This window comes from Strix aluco, chromosome W, assembly GCF_031877795.1.
Source record: "Strix aluco isolate bStrAlu1 chromosome W, bStrAlu1.hap1, whole genome shotgun sequence".
In the NCBI taxonomy this organism is placed as follows: domain Eukaryota; kingdom Metazoa; phylum Chordata; class Aves; order Strigiformes; family Strigidae; genus Strix; species Strix aluco.
This window is the reverse complement of record NC_133970.1, coordinates 27,561,085-27,584,383: the sequence shown is the minus strand read 5'-3', so window position 1 is coordinate 27,584,383 and position 23,299 is coordinate 27,561,085. Positions and strand designations below refer to the sequence as shown.

The 23,299-nt window shown below is 43.1% G+C and overlaps 1 protein-coding gene across 1 annotated transcript in view; it reads left to right on the top strand.

Moving 5' to 3' along the window:
• Positions 1-23,299, top strand: part of LOC141917719 (transcription factor RFX3-like) — a 207,214-nt gene that overhangs the window by 172,500 nt on the left and 11,415 nt on the right. Inside the window, 4 exon segments of the mRNA XM_074811130.1 lie at positions 2,494-2,615; positions 3,906-4,018; positions 4,911-5,026; positions 5,520-5,674. Coding sequence (XP_074667231.1) covers positions 2,494-2,615; positions 3,906-4,018; positions 4,911-5,026; positions 5,520-5,674 — 506 coding nt within the window.

Genomic DNA, 23,299 nt, shown 5'->3' with positions numbered 1-23,299 from the left:
CCAAACTTTTATTGTGCTTACATTTAGCTATATAAAATTAAAGTTCTATTCTTCTTGAGTAAAGCTAAGCATCTTTTGAAAGCTGTTATATTTATAAAAGGTTAGGGGGTTTTTTCAGTGCCTCTTCTCTTAGTAGTTAAAAAATTTAAAAAAAATAATTGGAAAAACATTTATAAAAAATAATTGGAAAAATCAGAGTTGAAATAGGAAAAAGGGTCAGATAATTTTTGAAAAGCTAAATTCTTCCATTAAGTAGCTGTGTAAATCAGTTGTAGTAACATTTTACCCTGTCTGTAATTAAAAAAACCCAAAGAGTAACCTGGGTATAAACAGAGGATTTTGCCAAGAATTCTGGAAGCCTCTCATTGCCTGAACTGCAGAAATGTCACCCTCTACAGGACAGGAAATCTAAAACTGTTAACAGCTCTGCTCAAGTTTCATTTGAAACACCTGAAAAATAATATTTTCTTTTTTTCATTCCTCAGTTGCATTTTGCAAGTTATTTTCTAATGCTGTTGAAACTGATTTGACTTCTATAATGTCACATGTAATAATGCCAGAATTAAGACTTTTCCCCAACATTTTTTAGATAAAGGACATTGGAGCAAGTGGTAGGATAATCCTGACTCCTAGCAGCAGTGGATTAACTTGGCTTTTTTGTTTTGTTAAAGTTCTTCCTAAACTCTAAAAACTCAAAGGACTGTTACTTTTATGCATTCAAGGCACTTTGGATTCTACTCCAAGAGCAGAAAAGTTTGTGAAATAATACATTTTGTAGAAACTAGTGGAACTATGTGAACATACTGATTTTGATTTGCAAATATTTATAGAAGCTGATCTTCTGCCAGGTATTTTCAATGATAAAGTATAATGAGAAGAAAGTTAAAAACTCTTACAAAATGAGGTTTTTGGATTGCAAATAGATCTATCAAGTGATGAGAAGTTTATCCATAAGAGTTCATTGCTACCGTGATACTAGAGATTAAACTTTAGTCTTTAAGTTGCTTACAGTTGTGCTGTTGATTTCAGCAGGCCTGGGATTTTATCCTGGGCCTTTACAATAACCAAACTTCATATAAAAGTCCTAGAGATTAAGACGATGACAGAAGTTTTTGTTTCCAAGTATTAACATTCCTAAAGTTATCATACTTTATGTTAATTGGGCCAAGAGGCCTTCTCTGGAAAAGCATTCTTCTTGTATATCCCATGTCCTATGTTATTGTATAGTTAAATATATGTCTGGAATGATCTTGGATGCTTGCTTCTTATGGGACCTTTCTCATAAACTAAAACCTGAGTAGTTACACAGGGCATTCCTATTATCTGTTTAATAAGATCAAAATGAGAACATGCTCACAGCTGACTCAACTGCTTCCCAAGAGGAATGTTTTCAGAGTGGAATTTGTCGACGTTTCTAAAGTTAATATAAAGCTTTACAATCTGCACAGTGCAATTTCAGACTTGAGTGACAGTTCATATGCATTGCATACTGTACCAAGGTTTCTCTAGTTTTCTTCTGGCTACAAGGCTATTTCTGGACAAAGCCTCCAAGTTCTTATCACTAAGAGCTGGGGCAGAATTAATTTTCAGTTGTGTTTGAGATGGCAGGCCGAATCTTCATCCTGTCATTGTGATGGTCTTAACATCTGACCATCCAAACAAGGATTTGTATCTTTGACCTTTTTATCCTTTATAAAAGCTTTTGTGACTTGACTGATGAAGAGTTTAGAACAGAACAGAACAGAATAGAATAGAATAGAATAGAATAGAATAGAATAGAATAGAATAGAATAGAATAGAATAGTTTACTTCAGTTGGAAAGGACCTGCAATGATCATCTAGTCCAACTGCCTGACCACTTCAGGCCTGACCAAAAGATAAAGCATATTATTAAGGGCATTGCCCAAATGCCTCTTGAACACTGACAGGTTTGGGGCATCAACCACCTCTCTAGGAAGCCTGTTCCAGTGTTTGACCACTCTCTTGGTAAAGAAATGCTTCCTAATATCAAGTCTAAACCTCGCCTGGTTCAGATACTTAGTTTAAGTCCAAGTAGACTTCTCAGACCTTCTGAGCTCATGAGAAGTTTGTTACATTTTAAAATTATTTAAATTCCTTTGTCTCCAAACAGATGCATGGCCCTTCTTAAGGTGATTAAACCTTATTTTTGAGCTACTTGATTCCTGGGAAGGCAAGTCCTTTGGAAAAGGAAAGACTGTGTTTCTGTTTAGTGTAAATGAGCTTTAGGTCTTAGTGGTATAGTTTTTAAACTAAATTCCACAAGAAATTGGTAGTTGTGCTGTGATATCAGCTTTATGAATTTTATAATGCATTGTCAATGTTCTACCTTTCCTTACTACAATTATTCTGATGTTACTTCTTTCTTGTGTATGAACTAGCAAAACTGTATATTGAGACTGAGAAATCAGTAGTGATATTGCACTTACAAAAAAGTGAACATAAAGAATAATTTTGTACTTGATAATTTTGTAGGTACAAGCCTGTGCAGAAAGTGGATGGAGTTGCAGATGGTTTCACAGGAAGTGGTCAACAGACAGGCACATCTGCTGAACAAACTATGATTGCCCAAAGTCAACATCATCAACAGTTTTTAGGTATGAAAAGATGTGTTATACCATTGTATAAATAAAATAAACCCCATTATCGCCATGAACATCGTCATACAAATATAATAATTATTTTAGTTATGTTGCCCTGTTTAAAACTCTGATAACAGAACAAAAAGATACTCATAGAAGCTATATGTTCTATATTATAAGACTTCTGCAATATTTAATATGCATCATGCAAATATAAAAGAAAAAAATGTGCAAAATCTATTTGCATGGTAGATTTAAAATATATTGCAATGCAATTGCAATGAAGCATTTTATACAAAAATGCATACTGAAATTCTTTCCGTAAAAGCTCATTAATTTCTACCAGCTTCCCAATTTTTTGAATATGCACATGAATTGGGATTATATTTTTGCACTGCAGTTGTGTTGACCATTGACAAGAAGGTGTATTGAGTTTGTGCTGCAACATTATAAATGGAAAGAGCCAAATAGTTAAAACCAGAAACCTGAGGTTCGTGTTTAAAAATGTGCATTTTGTGAATTCATTGATGTAGCTAAGCATATCAATTTCTCAGTTGTGGAAGCAAATGGTAATTTAGTAATTTGCTAATGTAAACAAGCTTATTAAATGTGTTATTGCAATAATTGTACACTTAGCTTTGAGTTCATATATCGGGAATTTGAAGCACCACATCCTTTGGCCTAACCTTGCTGTTACTGAAATCATTGGGCACCTTAGGCTATAGTTTGCATTTTTTTGAATTTTCCCTTCCACTGTCCCCCTGGTTGAGGCTGCATTTTTCCCCCCCATACCAGTGTATCTCTTGGAAACATTAATGAAAATAGTAAAAGCTCATGTTGGCTACAGTTGAAAGTCTTGTAAATTTCAAATAAGTATATTCACTGCTGAGTCTACTAAACCCTAACACGCATGACAATGCAAAAACTATTCAGTTGATCAAAACAAAAACTATTAAATTATATTAATCTCTTATGTACTGACATGAATATTCTGCTTCATTCTGTCATATTCTGAAAACGTGTCTTAGCTTTTTTTATATACAGGTACAATACGTATGCAAAATTATTTTTATCTGCTATGTGTCAAGAATAATTTAACATCTCCTTTTGCTTAAAAATTAGCTAGCTGGTTTGTTCACAATTTTATTGCAACTTCAGAATATATTAAATATGAAAGACATTCCTCTTTGGGCATTATGACCTTCTAGACTTTATTTCTTTACATCATACTTAAATGTTTTCTAATAGAACTGTAGTTGGCACCATTCACAATAGCTTTCTTCTGTTATGTTGTCATGGAAACAGATGCATCTCGAGTACTTCCAGAGTTTAGAGAAGTTGAAATATCTTCTCTGCCAGATGGTACTACCCTTGAGGACATAAAATCACTGCAAAGTCTTTATCGAGAGCACTGTGAGGTAAGAGAAAAGAGGCAGTTCACACAAATCATTCTTTGAAAATTCATGCCTTATAGTGATAACCAATAGAATGGGATGACCGACACAAAACATATTACAGCCAGCTAACTTGTATCTGATGTGCTACTCAAATATTTTGCTTATTCCAGTAGAAAGGACATTTGCAAAAAGACTTCTCTGGAATTTCTCTCTTTACAGGGAAAGAAAATAACATGTAATAGAATACCAATACTGGAATATAATCATGTGTGGGTTTTGAGAATTTTAGATAAATTGAACTTTAAATAATATATATACAGAGTTTTGCTTTTGTTTATAGGAGTTGAAATCAGATTAAATTATTATTTCTAATGTTTATGTTAAAAACAAACTCACTTTTTTCTTCAAGTTTTAAAGAAGCAGGTTGTTAAGCAGAACTTAAGGCTACATTTCATATTGAATAATGTGTTTTAAAAGTATTGTTGGAGGTGCTTTACAACATGTAATGAAGTAACAAAATTCATTAAATTGCAGGTTTCCTTTGTGTTTGTAATAGTGTTAAAAGCTCTGTTTAGGTGAATTCACCCTTAGGCTCTTTTCTGGAGGCTTCCTTGTATTTGCACTTGGCCTGATCTGAGTCTCTGTCCGCTCTAGTATGGAAAGTTGGAAAATTTGTTGCTAAAAAGTTATTAAAAAGGATATTATATGTTTATTTATAAACATACATTTTACTATTTTTTCTAAAAAATGACTGGGGGAAGCTATACCCCTGGGAGGAGTTGAGGCAGAGGGGGATGAGGTAGAAGACTACCTGCACTTGTTTTATATTTTTACAGAATCACAGAATCATCTAGGTTGGAAAGAACCTTGAAGATAATCTAGTCCAACCATTAATTAACCGTTATTTTTTTAGGCAATAGTGGATGTTGTTGTGAATCTTCAGTTTAGCCTGATAGAAAAATTGTGGCAAACTTTCTGGCGCTATTCTCCCTCTGCTCCAGCTGACGACACAGCTATTATTGAACTGAGGTCAGTATATGTCTCTTTTTGTTTACTGTTCACCATCATAATATAACAGCAGGAGTCAAATCAAAGGAAGTATTAGTTTTACATATAGGCTAAGAACCTTTTCTGATACCAGTAGTTTTTCAGGTTAAATTTGTGTTGTCTGCTATTTGACATATAGGCTGTTGGTATATGTCAAACTGCAGCCTTGAAATGATTGTATACTACTTCTATTTTTTCCTTTGTTTGGATGACTAAAGTCAAAGTATCTTTTCACAATATACTGTCCGGTTCGTTTAAATTGCAAGGACCATTTTTATCATACATCTGCATAATTTATGGGCTGGAGCAGAAATTTTGAAACCATTTTTCCCCAGTTTCATATGAAGAAGTTAAAGAGTTTCAATTGGATGTAGCAGAGACATTTCTAAAGTTTTTATTAAATAATCAATTTCAAAGTCCATTGTACTTACCTGTATGTAAATGCATTTTCATTTGTTACATTTATTCACACCAGCAATCTGAGTGAAATAGAAAGTCGACTTCCAAAAGGAAAACTGATTGCTCTGTGCAAAAATGAGTCTATTCTGAAATGGATGGGTAATTGTGACCATGTGATGTACCAGGCTTTGGTGGAGATTCTCATTCCGGATGTCCTTAGACCTATTCCTAGTAAGTTAAAAACAGATAACATCTTGTAAAATTGTGTTCTGTTTTGTTTTGTTTTGTTTTGGATTGGTTTGGTTTGGTTTGGTTTATGTGGTGATTTTTTTGTGCCTCACATGACACTTCTGGGAATGATTTGGAAGGATGTAAATGTAGTATGCATCATCTTTATTCTATTGAGTAGGAAGATATACTGGAGTTGATGTAAGCATTACATTTAAGGAAAAGGAGAGTGAATATTTCACTGCATTTAGGAAAGTCTCTAGAAGTTTCTATTAATTTTAAGAAAAAAATGGGTCCCTAGGCTCTAGTCTACCTGACAGCTGTGAATGCACTATGGCCCTGAGACTGAATCCATTAATGTCAGATAGTTTTCTGCTGACTACAGTAGTTTTAGTTGTTAAAAAAGCAAAATGTATATGCTTTGTCATTTCATTTTTGGATAATTAAGCATTTATGTATTATCAGTGGCTGCTAAAACCTTATCAGTTTTGATACCTATTAAACCAACATAACACTGTCAAACATTTTAAGTCTTGTTTATTATTCCAGTCTACCAGAATTTCAGTTCTATTTCCGTATGAAGGACTCGTCAACCAATTCTAGTATTATAGCCAACTGACATTGCACCCATTTTTAAAAAGGAGGACCCTGGGAACCAGTCGGCATCACCTCCATGCCCAGTAAGATCATGGAGCAGATCCTCCTGGAAGATATGCTAGGGCATATGGAAAATAAGGAGGTGATTGGTGACAGCCAACATGGCTTCACTAAGGGCAAATCGTGCCTGATGAATTGTGTGGCCTCCTACGATGGGGTTACAGCGTTGGTGGATAAGGGTAGAGCAACTGACATCATCTACCTGGACTTGTGCAAAGCATTTGATGCTGCCCCACACGACATCCTTGTCTCTAAAATGGAGAGACATGGATTTGACGGATGGACCACTCAGTGGATAAGGAATTGGCTGGATGGTCGTTCTGAAAGAATTGCGGTCAGTGGATCAATGTCCAAGTGGAGACCAGTGACGAGTGGCGTCCCTCAGGGGTCCGTATTAGGACCAGTACTGTTTAATATCTTCATCAACGACACGGACAGTGGGATCGAGTGCACCCTCAGCAAGTTTGCCGATGACACCAAGCTGTGTGGTGCGGTCGACACGCTGGAGGGAAGGGATGTGCCACCCAGAGGGACCTTGGCAGGCTTGAGAGGTGGGCCTGTGCAAACCTCATGAAGTTCAACAAGGCCAAGTGCAAGGTCCTGCACATGGGTCGAGGCAATCCCCAGTATCAATTCAGACTGGGAATGAATGGATTGAGAGCAGCCCTGTGGAGAAGGAATGGGGGCTGCTGGTGGACGAAAAATTGGACATGAGCCGGCAACATGCGCTTGCAGCCCAGAAAGCCAATCGCATCCCGGGCTGCATAAAAGGAAGCGTGGCCAGCAGGCCAATTCTGCCCCTCTACTCTGCTCTCGTGAGACCCCACCTGGAGTACTGCATCTAGCTCTGGGGCATCCAGTTCTGTTAGAGAGGGTCCAGAGGAGGGCCACCAGGATGATCAGAGGGCTGAAACACCGCTCCTATGAGGAAAGGCTGTGAGAGTTGGGATTGTCCGGCCTGGAGAAGAGAAGGCTCCGGGGAGACCTTATTGAGGCCTTTCAATATATAAAGGGGACAGAGAGAGACTTTTTACCAGGGCCTGTAGTGACAGGACAAAGGGCAACGGTTTTAAACTGAAAGAGGGTAGATTCAGATTTAGATTTAGGGCTCAGGAGCACATCTGAAATGCTTGTACACCAATGCACGCAGTATGAGAAACAAACAGGATGAACTGGAAGTTCCCAGAACTATGATATCATTGGTAGTAGTGAGACTTGGTGGAATGAGTCCCACAATTGGAGTGCTGGGATGGAGGGCTACAGGCTGCTCAGGAGGGATAGGCAGGGCAGGCGAGATGGAGGTGTCGCACTATATGTAAGAGAGAGGTTTGATTGTACAGCCCTTACAGATAGTGGTGATGTGGCGGAGAGCCTCTGGGTGAGGATTAGGGGGATGGAAAACAAAGGAGATGTTGTAGTGGGTGTCTACTACCGATCCCCCAGCCAGGATGTTAGAACTGATGAGCTATTCTATAGGCAATTAGGAGAAATCTCTGGATCGGTAGCCCTTGTCCTTATAAGAGCTTTCAGCTTCCCAGGCATCAACTGGGAATATCATACTGCTGTGACAAGCAGGTCTTGGAAATTCTTGAAGTTTGTGGGAGATATAACTTCTTGTCACAAGTACTCTGTGAGCCAACTAGGAAAGATGCCCTCCTAGACTTGTTTGTGAATAGAGAAGGACTCCTGGAAGATGTCATGGTAGGTGGCTGTCTTGGCCACAGTGATCATGAAATGGTTGAGTTTGAAATTTTCAGTGTAATGAGAAAAAAGGTCAGCAGAGTTACTATGCTGGACTTCAGGAGAGCAAACTTTAAGCTGTTCAGGGAGCTGCTTAGCAGAGTACCCTGGGAATCTGCTTTTGAGGGCTTAGGAGTCCACGAGTGCTGGTCAGTTTTTAAGAACCATCTTTTAGAAGCACAGGAGCAGGCAATTCCACTGTGTCAAAAGTCAAGCAAGCAGGGCAGAAGACCAGCTTGGCTGAACAGGGAACTCCTCGTGGAGCTCAAGAGGAAAAAGAAATTGTATGATCTCTGGAAGCAAGGTCAGGTTTCGCAGGAAGATTACAGAGCTGTGGTTCGTATATACAGGGAGAAGACACAAAATGCCAAAGCTGAACTAGAGCTGAAACTGGCCAGTGTTGCGTCAAACAACAAGAAGGGCTTTTTTAAGTACGTTAATAGCAAGAGGAGGTCTAAGGAAAACATTGGACCGGTACTTGTTGAAGATGGTCACCTGACTAATAGGGATGAAGAAAAAGCAGAAGCATTCAATGCTTTTTTTGCCTCAGTCTTTAATAATATGGATAGACCTTGGGCTGCCCAGTCCCCTGAGTCAGAGGACCACGAGTGTGGGAACAGTGTCTTTCCATTTGTGGACACTGACATTGTAAGGGACCAGCTGTATCAGCTGAATGTTCACAAGTCCATGGGGCCTGATGGGATTCACCCAGAGTACTGAAGGAGCTAGAGGATGTTACAGCAGGACCCCTCTCAATCATCTACCAATGGCCTTGGGAGTCTGGGGAGGTCCCTGCTGACTGGAAGCTAGCCAACGTTATTCCAATTTACAAGAAGGGCATGAGGGAAGACCCAGGGACCTACAGACCTGTTAGTCTAACCTCAGTTCCTGGAAAAATTATGGAGGAGATCATACTGGGTGCTACTGAAAGGTATTTAAAGAACAATGCAATCATCAGGCACAGTCAACACGGGTTCACAAAGGGAAAGTCCTGTCTAACTAATTTGATAACCTTCTATGATAAGGTCACGCACCTAGTGGATGAAGGGAAGGCGGTGGATGTAGTTTTTCTGGACTTTAGTAAGGCTTTTGATACTGTCCCTCACAGCATCCTTCTGAACAAGTTGTCCAAGTGTGGGATGAGCAGGTTCACGGTGCACTGGGTGAAGAACTGCCTGAACGGCAGGGCTCAGAGTTGTAGTGAATGGGGCTACATCTGGCTGGCAACTGGTCACCAGTGGTGTTCCTCAGGGTTCAATTATAGTGCCAGTTCTGTTCAATATTTTTATCAATGATCTAGATTCATGAGTTGAATGCACCATTAGCAAGTTTGCTGACGATACCAAACTGGGAGGTGCTGTTGACTCTCTCGAGGGACAAGAGGCCCTGCAGAGGGATCTAGATAGATTGGAGCATTGGGAAATCATCAATGGCATGACATTTAACAAGTCCAAATGCCAGATTCTGCACCTGGGCTGGACACAAGTATAGATTGGGAGAGGAGTGGCTGGAGAGCAGCCCTGCAGAAAGGGATCTGGGGATGCTGGTTGACAGCAAGCTCAGTATGAGTCATCAGTGTGCCCTGGCAGCCAAGAGGGCAAACCGCATCCTGGGGTCCATTAGGAGCAACCTGATCTAATGAAAGGTGTCCCTGCCCATGGCAGGGGGAGTTGGACCTTTAAAGGTCCCTTCCAACCCAAACCATATGATGATTCTATGATGATGATCCAGAGAGCTACAGCCCCTCCAACTACTGATGCTAGGACCCTCACTCACTCCTGTAGCTGACACCACAGGCCCCAGGGTGCTTACAGCCCCCAGTCTGACTCCAGTAGCTGGGCACCAAATTTCACTCACATACACACACAGGTCTCACCAGCAGCTGGCACCTATTCCTTGCAGCACACATACACAGGGGACAGAGAGTGAGATTAAGCAGAGCAATAGTTAAGAAAAGATTTAAATGAAAATATAAGAAAATAGGACAGACTGCAGTGATCAGGTGCGGGGCTCAGACAGACAAGCATACTGACCAACCCTGTTTTACCCGTGACTGGCCCATTTTATCCCTCTTTCTGTCTATCCCCCCTCTTTGTTTCTCCCTGCTTCCCCTTCCCCCCCAAGTCTTTTCATCGGTTTGTATAGTTCTATCAATTCCCACATCCCTCCCAGTCTGGTGTCTGGGATCCCCGCTGGTTTAACAATTTATCAGTCGCAAAGTTCAGGTTGATCTTCCTGGAAGTGGTGCCTGTAGTTTAAATTCTTTCCTAAAACATTTATTGCATGTTTTGTATGTTGTGTTAAATACAAAAAAAAAAAAAAAAAAAAAAAAATTCTTATTTACAATCCAGTATAACCCTTGCAATTACTAAGTTTTATATCCTTTCTGTGGACCAAATGATATTCACTTTATAAAGTTGGATTAATATTTTAAGACATAGAGCCTCAACTATCCTTGTAGCTAGCAAAGCTGGTTTTGATACTGTAAATGACACCTTCTGCCATGGTGACTTCAAGTGTAATCACAGAAGCATAGAATAGGAGAGTAGTTGAGGTTGGAAGGGCTCTCTGGAGACTGTCTAGTCCAAACCCCCTCCCAACCCCCGCTCAAAGCAGGATCAACCAGACCAAGTCGCTCAGGACATTGTCCAGTCAGGTTTTGAGTATCTTCAAGGGTGGAGACTCCACAACCTCTCTGGGCAACCTGGTCCAGTGTTTGACCACCCTTAGAGTAAAAAATATTTTTCTTAAGTTTAAATGGAATTTCCTATGTTTCAATTTGTGCCTATTCCCTCTTGTCCTGTCACTGGGCACCACCGAGAAGAGTTTGGCTCCATCTTCAATACACCCTCCCATCAGGTATTTAGACACATTGATAAGATCCCTCCTGAGCCTTCTCTTTTTCAGGCTAAACAATCCCAGCCCTCTCAGCATCTCCTCCTATGGGAGACGCTCCGATCCCTTCATCACTGCAGTGTCTCTTTGCTGAACTTGCTACAGTATGTCCATGTCTTTCTTGTACTGGGGAGCCCAGAACTGGATACAGTACTCCAGGTGTGGCCTCACCAGTGCTGAGCAGAGAGAAAGGATCACCTCCCTCAAACTCCTGTCAACACTGTTCCTAATGCAGCTCAGGATACCATTGGCCTCCTTTGCTGCAAGGGCACATTACTGGCTCACGTTCAGCTTGTTGTCCACCAGGACCCCCACGTCCTTCTCTGCAAAGCTGCTTTCCAGCCAGTCAGCCCCTAGCCTGTACTGGTGCATCGTGTTATTCCTCCCCAGGGGCAGGACTTGGCATTTCCCTTTGTTGGACTGCATGAGGCTCCTGTCTGCCCATTTCTCCAGCCTGTCAAGGTCCCTCTGAATGGCACAACAGCCATCTGGTCTAGCAACCGCTCCTCCAAATTCTGTATCATCTGCAAACTTGCTGAGGGTGCACTCTGTCACATTGTCCAGGTCATTAATGAAGTTGTTAAACAGCATTGGTCCGAGGATTAACCCCGGGGGACACCACTAGAGGCTGGCCTTCAGCTAGACTTTATGCTTCTGATCACAACTGTCTGGGCCCGGCAGTTCAGCCAGTTTTCAGTCCACCTCACTACCCACTTATCTAACCTGTACTTTTGTCAGCTTGTCTATGAGGATGTTATGGGACACAGTGTCGAAAGCCTTGCTAACGTCAACATAAACAGCATCCACTGCTCTCCCCTCGTCCACCAAGCTAGTTGACTCATTGTAGAAGGCTTATCATATTGGTCAGGCATGATTTCCCATTCCTAAATCCATGCTGATTCCTACCAAGCACCTTCTTTGGAAATGGCTTCCAGGATTATTTTCTCCATCATCTTCCCAGGAATAGAGGTGAGGCTGACCAGCCTGTAGTTCCCCAGATCTTCCTTTTTGCCCTTCTTGAAAATTGGAGTGTCATTTGCTTTCTTCCAGTCCTCAGGAACCTCCCCTGATCACCATGACTGTTCAAAGATAATTGAGAGTGTCCTCGCAATGACATCAGCCAGCTCCCTCAGCACTTATGGGTGCATCCCATCAGGTCCCATGGACTTGTGCATCTCCAATTTGTTTAAATGTTTCCCTAACTGGGTCCTCCTCTATTGAGGAGAATTCTTCTTTGCTGCAGACTTTCCCTCTGGTCTCAGAGGCCTGGGCTTCCTGAAGGCAATCCTTACCAGTAAAGACTCACGTGTAGAAGGCATTCAGTACCTCGGCCTTTCCCATGTCCTTTGTCATCAGGTTCCCTGCCCCATTCAGCAGCAGGCCCACTTCTTCTCTGGTCTTCATTTTGCTGCTGATGTACCTGTAGAAACCCTTAATGTTGCCTTTCACATCCCTCACCAGTTTCAACTCCAGGTGGGCTTTGGCTTTCCTAACCCCATCTCTGCACACTTGGACAGTGTCTCTGCATTCCTCCTGGATCACTTGCCCCTTTTTCCAGCTCCTGTATGCTTCCTTTTCATGTTTGAGTTTAGTCGGGAGCTCCTTGTTCGTCCATGCAGACCTGTCACCTTTGCTTGATTTCCTGCTCATTGTGATGGACCATTCTTGAGCGTGGAGGAGGTGATCCTTGAATATCAAACAGGTCTCCTAGACGCCCTCTGCTCGCCAGGACTGTCTCCCATGGGATTCTTCCAAGCAACCTTTTGCTTGCCAATCCATTTCACCATTCCCTCGCTTGATTGTGGGTCATCGTCTCCCTCCCCTGTCATTTCTAGTTTAAAGTTCTCCTCACCAGGTTGGCCAGCCTGCTGGTAAAAATGGTTTTGCCCCACTTGGTCAGGTGGATCCCATCTCTCTCTAGCAGTCTTCAATCCTTAAGGAAGGATCCCCATGGTCATAAAATACAGATATCGATTGTCATCGCCAGCTGGGCAACCAACTGTTGACCCACAGGATCCTTCCATTCCTCCTCAAGCCCTTGCTTCTCACTGGAAATATCAAGGAGAACACTACCTGGGCCTCCATGCCCTTGACCATTGCCTCCAGATGCATGTAGTCACACTTGATATGCTCCAGGTCTCCTCTGGCAGTATCACAGAATCACAGAATCATCTAGGTTGGAAAGGACCTTGAAGATCATCTAGTCCAACCGTTAACCTAGCACTGACAGTTCCCAACTACACCATATCCCTCAGCGCTATGTCGACCCGCCTCTTGAACACCTCCAGGGATGGGGACTCCACCACCTCCCTGGGCAGCCCATTCCAACGCCTAACCACCCGTTCTGTAAAGAAATGCTTCCTAATATCTAGTCTAAACCTTCTCTGGCGCAACTTGAGGCCATTCCCTCTTGTCCTATCGCTTGTTACTTGCTTCAAGAGACTCATCCCCAGCTCTCTGCATCCTCCTTTCAGGTAGTTGTAGAGGGCGATGAGGTCTCCCCTCAGCCTCCTCTTCTCCAGACTAAACAACCCCAGTTCCCTCAGCCGCTCCTCGTACGACATGTGCTCCAGACCCTTCACCAGCTTCGTTGCCCTTCTTTGGACACGCTCGAGTAATTCAATGTCCTTTTTGTATCGTTGGTGCCCACGAGAAGATTCGCAAGGAGTAATAGTCTGAGGGTCGGACAAACCATGGCAGTATCTCCACAGCATCCCGGATCCAACCCCCAGCAAGCAGTAAACCTCCCAGCACGGTAGGTCAGGTCAGCAGATGTGGGCCCCCATCCCCTACAGCATGGAGTCTCCCACTATTATCACTTGCCACTTCCTTCTGGTGCTGCTGCATGGCTCAGGCTTAGCTAGCTCAGATGCTTCACTGGACAGAGTTCCCAGACCCTCATCTGCTGCGAGGGTACTGAACCTGTTCTTTAGCTGGAGATAGGCAGGTGGAGCAGGACCCTTCTTCCTGTTGCCAGAAGTCACAAGCTTCCAGTCTTCACCATTTCCTAACCCAATATGCACAGACCACCTGATCCTCCTTCAATACAGCTGAGAGTTCAGGCTGCAGAGTCTTGAAAAAGATCCGGTTGATCTCTTTCTCACCATCTCCGATACCATGCAGTCTGCTGACCTCTTCCTGCACCTCCTTGGCAACACAGATCCTATACCACTGCACACCTTCTGCAGGCAAGGAAACTGTCTCTCTCTGCCCCAGCCTCAGTGAGAGACCCCAGGCACTCACTGTACTCTGAGAGCTGCATCCTCCCTTGGGAGTTCGGTCTGGATTGAGGCCTCTAACATTATAGGGATAGTTGTGCCGATGGCTGGAGGTGGTGCCCTGTGACTCATTAACACCATTGCTCGGGACATGAATGCTGTTCTCTGCAAAGTTTCTGGCCCCCTTCTGAGCAAAGTGCTGCTTCTGTTAGCTATGCTGTAAGAAGCAACTCAGGAAAATATTTGCAAGTACTGCTTTGTAGAAATACCCCATCATAGGCAGGTTTCTTTTTTTCTGGATAATCAGAAAGGTACCAACAGCAGCTGGCCAAAAAAATGGGAAAATGTGTTTAATTTACTAAGGATGTAAACTGATAATTCTATTTTTATGAGTTTCATCTTTTTTTCTTTTCCCGATTTTCAGTATTATGGGGGGGGGGGAGGGGAGAGGGGGATATAGTCCCCAAAACCTACCCTGTCACATAACTTCCTAAAAAATATTACCATAAAAGAAATTAACAGTGAGGAAAAACTTTTTGAAAAACAAGCTCTAAGTAAAATTTGGTCAGTTGAAATATTTTTGTGAAAACTTTTTAGTGCCCACAAAACAAATGAAAAACTACTGTGCAGGAAAAAGCCAAATTTATTTGTTTAAAAAGAAGTCAAACACTCTATACTTGAGTCGGGAGTAAAGTTAGTTATTATCTAATGATCCTAGCAAAAGACCAGAGCCACTGTGTGTTACTGGCAATAGATCCTTTCCCCTGAGAATGGCCTTTTTATCTCTTCACAAGTGACAGGATGGACAGTAACAAACTTGTTTGGGAGTTCCTATTCCAGGCAGAGAAGTTATGTTCAACATATTTTTCACATTGTATTTCTCAATTTCAGCAATTACAAGTACTGGAAAGACTGCAAAATCTTGCTATTTGTGAGATTTGTGTAGGAGAGAGATTCCAGATGAGAACCCAAGCTGTTTGAACACTTATCCAAAAATAAATGTTCTCCTCGTAACTTTTTTTGCTACATCATTTAATGTGTGTTTAGTAACACTTTACAAACTATCAGAATGAACTTAGGCCATTTATTTTGCACCAGATTGTTTTTAAGATTCTCTGGAAGAGTTTTTTGGCAATTTTGATGATAGCCAGATCAACTTGAAGAATCTTTGGAGCATGTAGGTGCTTAGGCTTTTGGTAATGGCTGGGTATGTTAACCACTATTTACAGGACAGAGGAAAACAAAATTTTTTAATTTAATGTATCATTTTCAGAGGTCATTAAAAATTTGTGATCACTCTATACATCACTGTCTTCTAATAATATAGTGTTTAGCTAGAAAGAGGAAATATTATTTATTTAGAATTTAGAATTCCTCTTTCTTCATAGCTAAAGACTTTTTTTTTTTTTAACTCAGGATGACACTGAGCTGCTTCTTTCCACACTTATTTTTTAAAACAGATCATCCTGTAATACAGTGGGGTGAAAAAGATCTTATGTTAGATGTTTTACATAGCATTTTTCCAGGAAAAAAAATAAAATTCCTTAAAGAACTAAATATCGTTGACATTATTTATAGTGTTCCTTATACTTTTGACTTTTTCTTATTCTGCGGGTAATAAATGAACATGAGTGAATGCTTAGTTAATTATTAAGTGCATATAAAAAAATGTTTATGTAGAAGCATAAGTGAGTTAGATGATTGACAGTGCAAAAGAGAGTTTGTTCTTTGCCTGGAAACCTCAAGAAAGAAAAACAAAAAAAAAAAGACAAAAAAGCCTGTTCCATAGAGCTAATACAGAAGTTTTATAAATCCAAATTAAATTTCAGACAAGCATTCACATTTGGGGGCAGTTACATAAACTAGTTATCACTACAAATTTGAAGAAAAAAGATGCTGTGAAAAATAAAAGATTTCTTTCTTTTTAAGCAAATTGGCTGACTTTGCTAGCGGAAGTTCTTAATTACAGGATTCATTGATCACTCAAGTTGAAAAGGGGCATTTCTCATATCAGCTGACTTCCATTAACCATTAATTCTTACTCTACCAAACATGGTGTTTTGCCTCATAAACAAAATCCAGTCTTTACTCAGACTGTTTCTTCTTAGATGTAGTGGGAAAAAAAAAATCACTTAAAGATAATATGATTTCCCTTTTCTAGTTTTTTCTTCTTCATTACTGTAGCAGCATTCATTCTCCACCACCAAGATTTCATGGCAGTAAGAGTAATCCTACCTTCTGTTAGTTAAACACATTCTTATATATTGCTTATTGATACCGTCTTTGAACACTGCACATTGCATTTTGTTCTTCAGAACTAAAATAAACAGCATGTTGGCAATGGTTCAGGGTACTTTGAGCTTACTCGAGGAAACTGCAATATTGCAATAATTGCCATTTCCTGCAGGGTTTTGCTCTTTAAAAACAAAAGCACTTTGGCAAAAATTGAAGGCGGAAAATTCATGATGGAAGTTTTCAGGAGACAGGAAACAATTGTTGCAATTACTGATGTACCTGTAGGAATGCCAAAAAGAATTTTCAGTGCTGATCATAAGTTTCCTGAAAGGGTCTTAGGTGAAGTGGTCAGTTCTGTTTGTTAAATCAGAAACTAAATAATTGTCACATAATATAGAATCAAAGAATAATTCAGGTTGGAAGAGACCTCAGGAGATCTCTAGACCAACCTCCTGATCAAAGCATGGTCAATGCTGAATTCAGACCAGTTTTCTCAGGGCTTTACCCAGTTGGGTCTTGAAAACATCTAAGGACAAAAACTACACAAACCTCTCTGGGCAACCAGTTGCACTGCTTAACTGTCCTCCTGGGTTGCTTGTGACCTGCTTTGTTGTTCCTCTAGCAGATATTGGGGTTGTTCAAGTCTCTCATGAGAACCAGAGCCTGTGAACATGAGGCTTATTCCAGTTGCCTGAAGAAGACCTGTATTGGTTTTAGGTGGCAAGGTTTGGGTAGAGGCGGGGAGTGCAGGGATGGCTTTTATGAGAAGACATCAGAAGCTGTCCCCATATCGGAAAGAGCCAGTTTCAGCCGGCTCCAAGATGGACCCACCGCTGGCCAAAGTCTGAGCCAAACAGAGACATTGGTAGCGCCTCTGTGATAACATGTTTAAGAAAGGGTAAAAACTGCTGCACAACAGCAGCAGGGAGAGGAGAGAGAATATGTGAGAGCAACAACTCTGCAGACACCAAGGTCAGTGAAGAAGGAGGGGGAGGAGGTGCTCCAGGCACCAGAGCAGAGATTCCCCTGCAGCCTGTGGTGAAGACCATGGAGGAGCCCACGCGAGAGCAGGCGGGTGTGCCCTGAAGGAAGCTGCAGCCCACAGAGAGCCCATGCTAGAGCAGGCTCATGGCAGGAACGGTGGCCCCGTGGAGAGGAGCCCATGATGGAGCAGGTTTTCTGGCAGAACCTGTGGCCGAGAGGGGTGACCCACACTGGAGCAGTCCGTTCATGTAGGACTGCACCCTGTGGAAAGGATCCATGCTGGAGCAGTTCATGAAGAACTGCAGCCCGTGGGAAGGACCCACGTTGGAGAAGGTCGTGAAGAACTGTCTCCCGTGGGTGGGACCCCACACTGGAGCAGGGGAAGAGCGTGAGGAGGAAGGAGAGGCAGAGACAAAGCGTTATGAACTGACTGCAACCCCCATTTCCCATCCCCCTGCACCGCTCAGGGGGAGGAGGTAGAAGAGCTGGGAGTGAAGTTGTGCCTGGGAAGAAGGGGGGAGTGGGGAGGAAGGTGTTTTTAGATTTGTTCCTATTCCTCATTATCCAACTCTGTTTGATTGGCAATAAATTAAATTAATCTTCCCCAAGCCAAGTCCGTTTTGCCTGTGACAGTAATTGCTGAGTCATCTCCCTGTCCTTATCTCGACCCATGAACTTTTCATCGCATTTTTTCTCCCCCGTTCTGTTGAGAAGGGGGAGTGATAGAGCGGCTTGGTGGGCACCTGGTGGCCAGACAAGGTCAACCCACCACAAGACTTCATCCACTTCTTCCTGATCAGGCAGTCTGTATCGGATACCCACAACGTCACCCACATTGGCATGTCATCTAACCCAGACCCTTAAGCTCTCAGCTGGCTTATCATCCATCCCTAGGCAAAGCTCCATGGATTCCAGCTCCTTTTTCTCATATAGAGCGCCTTCTTGGCTTGTTTTCCCTAAGGATTCTGTATCCATCCATTGCAGCACTCCATTTGTATGAGCCATCCCACAATATCTCTGTGATCCCTGAGATCGTAGCCCTGCAAATGCTCACAGACGTCTAATTCCTCCTGTTTTCCCCCATGTTGTGTGGATAAGTGTGCAGGCACTTCAGAGAGGCACCCAGTCGTACCAATTTCCCCAAAAGGGCATGAAAGTTTTCCCATAATGCTGATCTCCCGACACTTCCTTAGTTCTGTGCATATGCTTGAAGTGGTCCACTTTCAACCCGTTTTTGGTGATTATGAGGTCCCTCCTGTTTACCCCACATCCTTGCTTGCCCATCCAGTCTATGACTTCCTCACTTCACTGTTTGTCATCCCTTCCCCATCATTCCTAGTGTAGAGCTCTCCTTACCAGGTTGGCCAGCCTGTTGGCAAAGCTGTTTGTGCCCCACTCGGTCATGCGGATCCTGTCTCTCCCTAGCAGTCCTCCATCCTCAAAGAGGATCCCATGGTCATAGTGGCACAAAGTCTAGTTGGAGGCCAGTAAATAGCGGTGTACCCCAGGGTCCAATACTGTTCAACATCTTCATTAGTGTTCTGGATGATGGGGCAGAGCTTACCCTCACAGCAAGTTGGCTGATGACACAAAACTGGGAAGAGTGTCTGATACATCACAGGGTTGTGCTGCCATCCAGAGGGACCTCAACAAGATGGAGAAATGGGCTGACAGGAACCTCATGCAGTTCAACAAGGGGAAGTGCCAAGTCCTGCCCCTGGGGAGGAACAACCCCATGCACCGGTATATGCCAGAGGGGTAGCGAGCTGGAAAGCAGCTTTGCAGAAAAGGCCCTGGGGGTCCTGGCTCCTGGTGGACACCGAGTTGAACATGAGCCAGCAGTGTGACCTTGCAGCAAAGAGGGCTAATGGTATCCTGGGCTGCATTAGGCAAAGTATTGCCAGTAGGTCCAGGTAGGTGATCCTTCCCCTTTATTCAGCACCGGTTGAGTACTGTGTACCTGGAGTCCTGTGTCCAGTTCTGGGTTCCCCAGTACAAGAGAGACATGGACATACTGGAGAGAGTCCAATGAAGGGCCATGAAGATGATTAAGGGACTGGAGCATCTCTCCTATGAGGAAAGGCTGAGAGAGCTGGGACTCTTTAGCCTGGAGAAGACAAGGCTTGGGACAGGAGGGATCTTATCAATGTATATAAATACCTGAAGGGAAGGTGCATAGAAGATGGAGTCAGGCTCCTTTCAGCGGTGCCCAGTGAGAGGACAAGAGGCAACGGGCACAAACTGAAACACAGGACGTTCCATCTGAACATCAGGAAACACTATTTTATACTGTGACAGTGACTGAGCACTGGAGCAGGTTGCCCAGAGTGGTTGTGGAGTCTCCCTCCTTGGAGATATTCAAAAGTCATCTGGACATGCTTCTGGGCAACCAGCTCTAGGTGGCCCTGCTTGAGCAGGGGATTGGACAAGATGATGTCCAGAGGTCTCTCCCAACCTCAACCATTCTGAGACTCTGTAAAAAATTAAAACCTTGCTGCCAACACCAGCCACACACCCAATTGTTGACCTTCAGGATCCATCCACTCATCCTCAAGCTCTTTCCCCTCACCAGTAAGATCAAGAAGAACATCACCGAGGCCCCCATGTCCTTGACCATTGCCCCCAGAGTCATATAGTCGCACTTGAGACTTTCCAGGTAGATCTCACTTGGCAGTATCATTGGTGCCCACATGGAAGAGCAGCAGAGATTAATAGCCTGAGGGCTGGAGAAAAACCTTAGCAGGTTTTCAACGGTGTCCCACATCCAAGTCCCCAGCAAACAAACCTCCCTAAACAATTGGTCACTTCAGCACATGGGAGTCTCCATCCCCCTCAGCAGTGAGTTATTCACTACTGCATGACTCGGGTTCCACCAGCATGGATACTTTGTTTGACCTAGCTCCTCATCTACTATGAGGGCACTGATTCTATTTTGCAGTTGCAAATCTTCAGGTGGAAAAGGAGCCTTCCTCCTGGTGCCGGAAGTCACAAGCTTCCACCCTCCACCATCATGGGAGTCTCCACTTCCCAACCCAGTAAGCACAAACTGCTCCTGCTCCTCCTTCAGTACAGTTGGGGGTTCAGGCTCTTGAAGCTACAGGATTTCAGAGGAGAACCGGTTGATCTCTTTCTCATCATCTCTGATGCTGTGAAGTCTACTGACCTCCTCCCATAGCTCCTTTACTTGATAATGCAGATCCTCAACAAGTGCACACCACCTGCAGACTATAAGACTACCTTCTGCTGCCTCAGCATCAGCAAAACCTCAGGCACATCCTACAGCCTGAGACCTACAGAACTGTATCCTCCTTCTGGAGCTCCATCTAGGCCAAGGCCTCTGCCATTCCAGGGACAGTTGCTCTAACAGCTGCTGGGGACCGTGTCCTGTAACAAGTCCCCACCATTGTTGAGGATACAGACACTGTCCTGAGTAGAGTTACTAGACACACACCCACCCCCCCACACACCCCCACCCCCCAGTATTTGCTGAAAGGGTGCTTGAATGTCCCTAATCAGGAGTCAGCTGGAACAAAAGCCCAATGCCCTCTTTAATCAAGAACAACTGACAGAGCCTGTTAGAACTGCTAAAGCTTGATAGAAATCACAGTCTCCTGTAGCTAGGAAGATGCAGTTAAGGAGCACTTAAGCCTTTTAGATGTACACAAGCCCATGGGACCAGGTGGGATGCATCCAAGGGTGCTGAAGGAGCTGACTGATGTCACTGCAAGGCAGCTCTCTATCATCCTCAAAAGGTCACAGCAACTGGGGGAAGTTCATGATGACTAGAAAAAGTCATATCACACCCATCTTCAAGGACAAAAAGGAGGATACTGGGAACTACGGGCTAGTCAGCCTCACCTCAGTCCCTAGAAAGGTTATGGAACAAATCCTCCTGGAAGCTATTTGTAAATACATGAAGGACAAGAAAGTGATTGGGAGCAGCCAACAGGGATTTACCAAGGGCAAATCATGCCTGACCAAACTCATTGCTTTCTATGATGAGGTGACTGGCACTGTGGACAAGGGGAGGCAGTGGATGTTGTATACCTTGACTGAAGAAAGGCCTTTGATACAGTCTCCCATAATCTCCTTATCACCAAATTGTTGAGATATGGGCTGGATAAGTGAACAATCAGGTGGGTGGAAAATTGACTAGACTGCTGGGCTCAAGGAGTTGTGATCTGTGGTACAAAGTCCAGCTGTGGGCCAGTAATTAGTGGGGTCTCTCAGGGATCAGTACTGGGACCAATGCTGTTTAAGGTCTTTATTAGTGATCCGGATGATGGGACAGAATGCACTCTCGGCAAGTTTGCAGATGACACCAAATGGGGGGGTGTGGGGGTGTTCAATATGCTGGAGGTCAGAGGGACCTGGAAAGGCCAGAGAAATAGACGTGAAGTTTAACATGGATAAATGCCAAGTCTTGCATCTGGGATGGAATAACCCCATGCAACAATATAGACTGGGGGGCTGACTGTCTACAAAGCAACTTTGCAGAGAAGGACCTGGGGGTCCTGGTGGAAAGCAAGTTGAATATGAGCCAGAAGCATTTTGGCTCTTTGTTAGATTTGTGTGTCTACCACTGTACTTTCTTCTTTCCATCCACTGGTCCTTGCAGCAAAGAAGGACAAATGCATCCTGGGCTGTATTGCCAAGAGTGTAGCCAGCAGGTTGAGGGAAGTGATCCTTACTCTCTGTTTAGCACAGGTGAGACTGTATCTGGAGTCCTGTGTCCGGTTTGGGGCTCCCTGGTACAAGAGAGACATGGAAATACTGGAGCAAGTCCAGCAGAGGGCCACCAAGATGGTCAGGGGGCTGGAGGACGTGACATATGAGGAGAGGCTGAACTAGGCCTGTTCAACTTGGAGAAGAGAAGGTTCAGGGGATATCTTTTTGCTCTCTACAACTACCTGATGGGAGGATACAGAGAAGATAGAGCCAGACACTTCTCAGAGGTGTACAGCAATAGGACAGGAGGCAATGAATGCAAATTGTAATATGGGAAGTTCTGATTAGATATTGGGAAAATACTTTTTTCCATGAGGGTGGTCAAATACAGGAACAGGTTGCCCAGAAATGGTGTGGAACCTCTATCCTTGGAAGTGTACACGACTGGATGGGACAATTTCCCGAGCAACCTGATCTAATTAGACCTGCTTTGAGCAGAGGGTTGGACTAGATCACCTCTGGAGGTCCCTTACAACCTAAATTTTTCTTTGGAAAATTATCAACCATACTAAAATACAGTTTATTGGTGGATGAAATAGCACTACAAGTTATGTTGTGTCAGCCGGCTCGTCCTTCCATCTTCTTTTAAGGTACTATCAACAAATGAAATAATTAGCAGTTATATCAGGAAAATCATATAGGCATCATCTCCTGTATGGAGACAACTTTTCTGGGCTGTTTATCCAGTCAGTGGTTTTATTTTTGTTTTGTTTTGGTTTTTAAAGCTCCTTTTCCCAGACAACCATGCATGGGTTGTTTCTTGTTAGATTTGTATGTCTGCCACCATACTTTTTTCTTTCCACCCGCTAGTTCTTGGCTCTTGCCTTTCCAGTCACTTCCATTAGCTCTTTATCTAAGCCCAGAACCCTTTCCCGCTTACTGGATCAGAGTCCCAGTCTTCTTAACCATCCAACTCATGTTTTCCTTTCCTCCTCACTGACTGGCCCTAGTTGCTGTTTTCATGTGTAAACGATCTCTTGGGAGGACTTGAGGGTTGTGTTAGAATCAGGCTAGCACATGGCCATAAAAGGAGAATGAAAGAATATCCATGTTAATAGTCATAGAACATTTTCCATTCCCACCACAGGTTTAGTACTTGCTCCTTTCTCTGTTTTAATAGGATAGTCTTCCTTCAACCATATATCCTAGGTCCTGTATATGGAATAGAATA